General features: G+C 40.5%; 1 protein-coding gene across 1 annotated transcript in view; it reads left to right on the top strand.

The window, feature by feature from the left end:
• The first annotated feature begins 505 nt into the window (after window positions 1–505).
• ARHGAP24 (Rho GTPase activating protein 24) overlaps window positions 506–4,768 on the top strand; it is a 614,546-nt gene continuing 610,283 nt past the window's right edge. Inside the window, exons 1-2 of the mRNA XM_086404970.1 lie at window positions 506–642; window positions 1,864–1,975. Of these exons, the coding sequence (XP_086261096.1) occupies window positions 529–642; window positions 1,864–1,975 (226 nt within the window). The 5' untranslated portion in view covers window positions 506–528. The remainder of the gene's footprint in view (window positions 643–1,863; window positions 1,976–4,768) is intronic.

Below are 4,768 nucleotides of genomic sequence, written 5' to 3'. Positions count from 1 at the left end.
TGAGAAGCTGATAAACTTGTGGCCATGTAATGGTAGCCAAATGTGGGGGTGCATAATTTTTGGAGTCTCTTCCTCAAAAGTTTTATGGACTGGGAGAGTTTAGATAAGAAAATGGGCCTAGAAAATTCTATTTTAAGGACTTTTTTTTTTTTTTAGTAACACTTGAAGGAAGAAGCACATTTTGTTATACTTTGTTAATATCCACAGAAAACCCTGGCCCCATGAGAAAGGTATGGAGAAAAAGCTTTGTTTCCTTATGCTAGGGAGCAATCTCAGAGGGCTAGAGGAAATAATGTGGTGTGTTCTGATGCCCAGTGCAGCCCAGGCCCATGGGGATGTTCATCCAATGCTGGAGCTCTGGATGACATCTGTGTTTGTTTTATAACTTCTCATCATCATCATCCTCCTCATCCTGTATGATTTATTACAGCGCCTGCTGGTAAAGCAGTTTATCAGTGAAGCAGTACATATGGTGCTCTGTACTGTGTTGTGATATTCAGGGATTACTGTGGAGACTGAAGTAAACTGATGCTGCCAGTACCTTCTGCTATAAAGATATCCGAACCTGCTCACCGTGCCAAGTGTGGCCTAGAACAGGGGACTTGGCAGACTCCCAGCCATAAGCAGATGTTCATTTGGATGGTAATTAAAATTTATAAACCACCTATCTTTTTTTTTGGTTACACACCTTGATAAGTTATATCTTTATCTTCCAAGTTATTAAATAACTTAATAACTGATTAAAATTTATTAAACTGATTAAAACTTATTTTAAAAGAATTTAATAACTGATCAAAACTTATTTTAAAAGAATTTATTGTTTTAGAGTGAATTAAGTCATAAAGAAAAACAAATGTCATATACTAATGCATATATATGGGATCTAGAAAAATGGTACAGATGAACCTATGTGCAGGGCAGGAATAGAGACATAGAGAACAGACAGGTGGGCACAGTGAGGGAAAGGAAGGGTGGGACAAAATGGGAGATTAAGATTGAGATACACACACACACATATATGTGCTGTGCTGTGCTTAGTCACTCATTGCTCAGTCATGTGTCCAACTCTGTGAACCCATGGACTGTAGCCCGCCAGGCTCCTCTGTCCATGGGGATTCTCCAGGCAAGAATACTGGAGTGGGTTGCCATGCCCTCCTCCAGGGGATCTTTCCTACTCAGGGATCGAACCCAGGTCTCCCACATTGCAGATGGATTCTCTACCATCTGAGCCACCAGGAAAGCCCAAAAATACTGGATCGAGTAGCCTATCCCTTCTCCAGGGGATCTTCCTGACCCGGGAATCGAACTGGGGTTTCCTGCCTTGCAGGCAGATTCTTTACCAGCTGAGCTATCAGGGAAGCCCGTATATACACTACCATGTGTAAAATAGATAGCAAGTGAAGCTGCTGTATAGCACAGGAAACTCAGGACAGTGCTCTGTGATGGCCCAGAGGGGTGGGGGGAGGTCCAAGAGGGAGGGGATATGTGTATGCAGATAGTTGATTCACTGCGCTGTACAGCAGAAACTAACACAACATTGTGAAGCAATTATATTCTATTCTTTTTTAAAGAAAAAAAGTTTCCTGTTTTAAAAGGAACGTATTGTTTTGTATGTGCTAAAAAAGTGAGCCAAGTATAAGGAAATCTTCTATTGCGAGATATTTAGCATGAGATTACCAAAAGTGAACAAGACTCCACAGCTGAGCATTTCAGATATTTGGTGTTGAGAAGGTCAAATTATATGCCAGCTCAGGAACCTGTAGCTCTACCCACTCTCATAGGTCTGGGTCTTCAAGTCACTGGGAGGACTCTGCTATCTGTGACAGCGGAATTACAGGGTCCGTTTTCCTGATGTCTTCCCAGCTGCTGTCCATTCATTCAGTGTTCTTGGAGGAAGCCCAACGGTGCATAGAGAAATATCAAGACTGTCAGGAGAGAGAGAGAAAACCACTGGCAACAGCAGGCATACAGCAGAGTGAGTAGAATTGCTCTGGGAGTAACGGCAGAGCATTTCTGTAGCACAGTTGGGATCTGCAGATGGTGGGGAGAGAACCTTGGAACCACTGGAGTCTCTTTGCACCGCCTCATCCCTGGGAAATGTGAGCAGGCAAGCAGAGATGGAAGGTCTTTGGCTCAGCTTGCAAGGGTCTGGGATTGGTAACAAATGAGCATGTATTTTCCTTTCTACTCTCCTTGATCCATGTTCCTTTCTTTCAATATTTTCCTGCAATGCTTATTTTTAAAATAAAGAGGAAGTGACCATCTCCATAGTGCTTGCAGGCAAAGATGGAAAGAAGTTGCTCACTGTGGATGAAAATAATGAACTTCTTTGGGATTTTCATACAGTGAAGGAAATAGAGAAATAAGAGAAGGCTGGTGGTGACTGCCAGAGAGAAAATCCTGCTTAGAGAGGTCTATGGGGCAGTAAAGACCTAAAAATGATCATTTTAGTTATTGGGCCAACTGTGAATTTTAGCTCAAGTAATAACCTGAGAATTCTCTCTACCCAATCTAGCTCCAAGGCATCCTATAGAATTCTTTAATTTATTAAATCGACAAAGATTTGAGTCTCAGGCTCTGGGTTTTAGTGTTGTGTGTAAAATGAACAAAAGATATGGGAGCCCCAGTGCTCAGAGTCAGCACTTCTTAACCCAGCCTCAAGAAACAGCTTCGCTCAGAGTGGTTTTCTAGGCAGAAGAGTTTCATCGTGTCAAATTTGGAACTATATGGATTTTACTGACCAAGTAAGGAATCATCCATTGAATCAAAATTATTGTTAGTGTCAGGAGTATCCTTCATCCAAAGCCATCTCCCGAAAGATGTTAAATGAGCATCTATAATTACAGAGTGAACTTCACAAGCTTGTATACCATGACACAAAATGTGCATAAGAGTACTGTGTATATATTGTTGTATTTTCATTTCAAAGAGTTGTTTTTATTTTAAATTTATGGTTGAAAACATTTTAAGAATATACTTTTTTTTCCATAAAGAGAAATCTCTTAGTATTTTATTGATTATTAAAAAATAATAATTGCTTTAAAACATGTAAGAATGCATTAAAGAATCAAAAAATGATAAATGAGAATATCAGCAAGGTGATAAAAATATTTATGTTACCTAAAATTCTATTTGTATGATGAGTATACAAGTTTTATGTATATTCATTCATTCAATAACTCTGGGCGTTGACTATACTAGGTAGTGGGAGTCACAGAAAGATATGATCCTTGCCCTCATAAAGCTTACATGCTAGTTGGAGTCAGATCCAACTACGAGGAAACAATTGTAATGTAATATGATGTATGTCATGATAGAGGTTTTATGACCTTCAAATAAAGGGTTTATATTTTGGCTGAAAAAGTAAAGGAAGGCTTCACAGAACATTTTAGGGACTAGGGAAGGATAGATATTTGCTTGCTGAATAATTAGGGGATGAACCATTGAGGCAGAAGTCACAGATTTTAGAAGGAGTATGACATGTGGGGAAATCAACAATGGCATATAAATAAAGAGCAGAGTCCTCTTAGGTAGAGTGGTGGCTGATGAGTCTGGTTAGAGAGGTTGGAGCTGAGATTACAGAACTTTATGTAATAGACTGCTGCTGCTGCTAAGTCACTTCAGTCGTGTCCGACTCTGTGCAACCCCATAGATGGCAGCCCACCAGGCTCCCCTATCCCTGGGATTCTCCAGGCAAGAACACTGGAGTGGGTTGCCATTTCCTTCTCCAATGCATGACAGTGAAGAGTGAAAGTGAAGTCGCTCAGTCGTATCCAACTTCTAGAGACCCCATGGACTGCAGCCTACCAGGCTCCTCCGTCCATGGGATTTTCCAGGCAAGATACTGGAGTGGGGTGCCATTGCCTTCTCCAATATAATATACTAGTTTTTATTTAATCCTGAAGAAAGAAGTTAAACAGAATAACAAAGTCTAATTTTCAAATAAAAATATGATCTTGTTGGCAGAGAGAAGGAACAGGGCAGGTCTGGGAAGTGTGAATTAGTCTTCTATTGCTGCCATAAGAGTTTACTACAAAGTTTGTGGTTTAAAATGACACAAATATATTGCTTACAGTTCCGAAGGTCAGAAGCCCTAAAATTAAAATGCTGGCAGGACCACTTGCCCTCTGTAGGCTTCATGGGCGAATTGGCTCCTCTGTCTTTATCAGCTTCTAGAGGCTGCCTGCATTGACTTGCCTGCATTCCTTGACTCATGGCCGTTTCCTGCATCTTTGTTCAAAGCCAGCAGTGTAGCATCTTTGTAGTATCTTCAAACCTCAATCTCTTTTTCTTTCTTTCACACACACACACACACACACACACACTTCCCTCTTTAAAGGACTCTTGTGAGCACATTGAATCCACTTGGATACTCCAGGATAATCTTCCCATTTCAATATTCTTCACTTAATTATACCTCCAAAGTCCATTTTGCCATGAAAGGTAACACATGCATAGTTTCCTGAGATTTAGGCATGGAAATCTTTTTTTTTTAATTATTTATTATTTTATTGAAGGGTGATTGCTTTACAGAATTTTGTTGTTTTCTGTCAAACCTCAACATGAATCAGCCATAGGTACATATATCCCCTCCCTTTTGAACCTCCCTCCCATCTCCCTCCCGACCCTTCTAGGCTGTTACAGAGCCCCTGTCTGAGTTTCCTGAGCCATACAACAAATTCCTGTTGGCTGTCTATTTTAGATATGGTAATATAAGTTTCCATGTTACTCTTTCCATGCATCTCACCCTCTCCTCCCCTCTCCCCAT

This window comes from Bos grunniens, chromosome 6, assembly GCF_055505025.1.
Source record: "Bos grunniens cultivar Pamir isolate PY7600 chromosome 6, Bosgru_T2T1.0, whole genome shotgun sequence".
Classification (NCBI taxonomy): domain Eukaryota; kingdom Metazoa; phylum Chordata; class Mammalia; order Artiodactyla; family Bovidae; genus Bos; species Bos grunniens.
The sequence above is the reverse complement of the archived record's forward strand: the minus strand, read 5'-3'. Positions and strand labels throughout refer to the sequence as shown.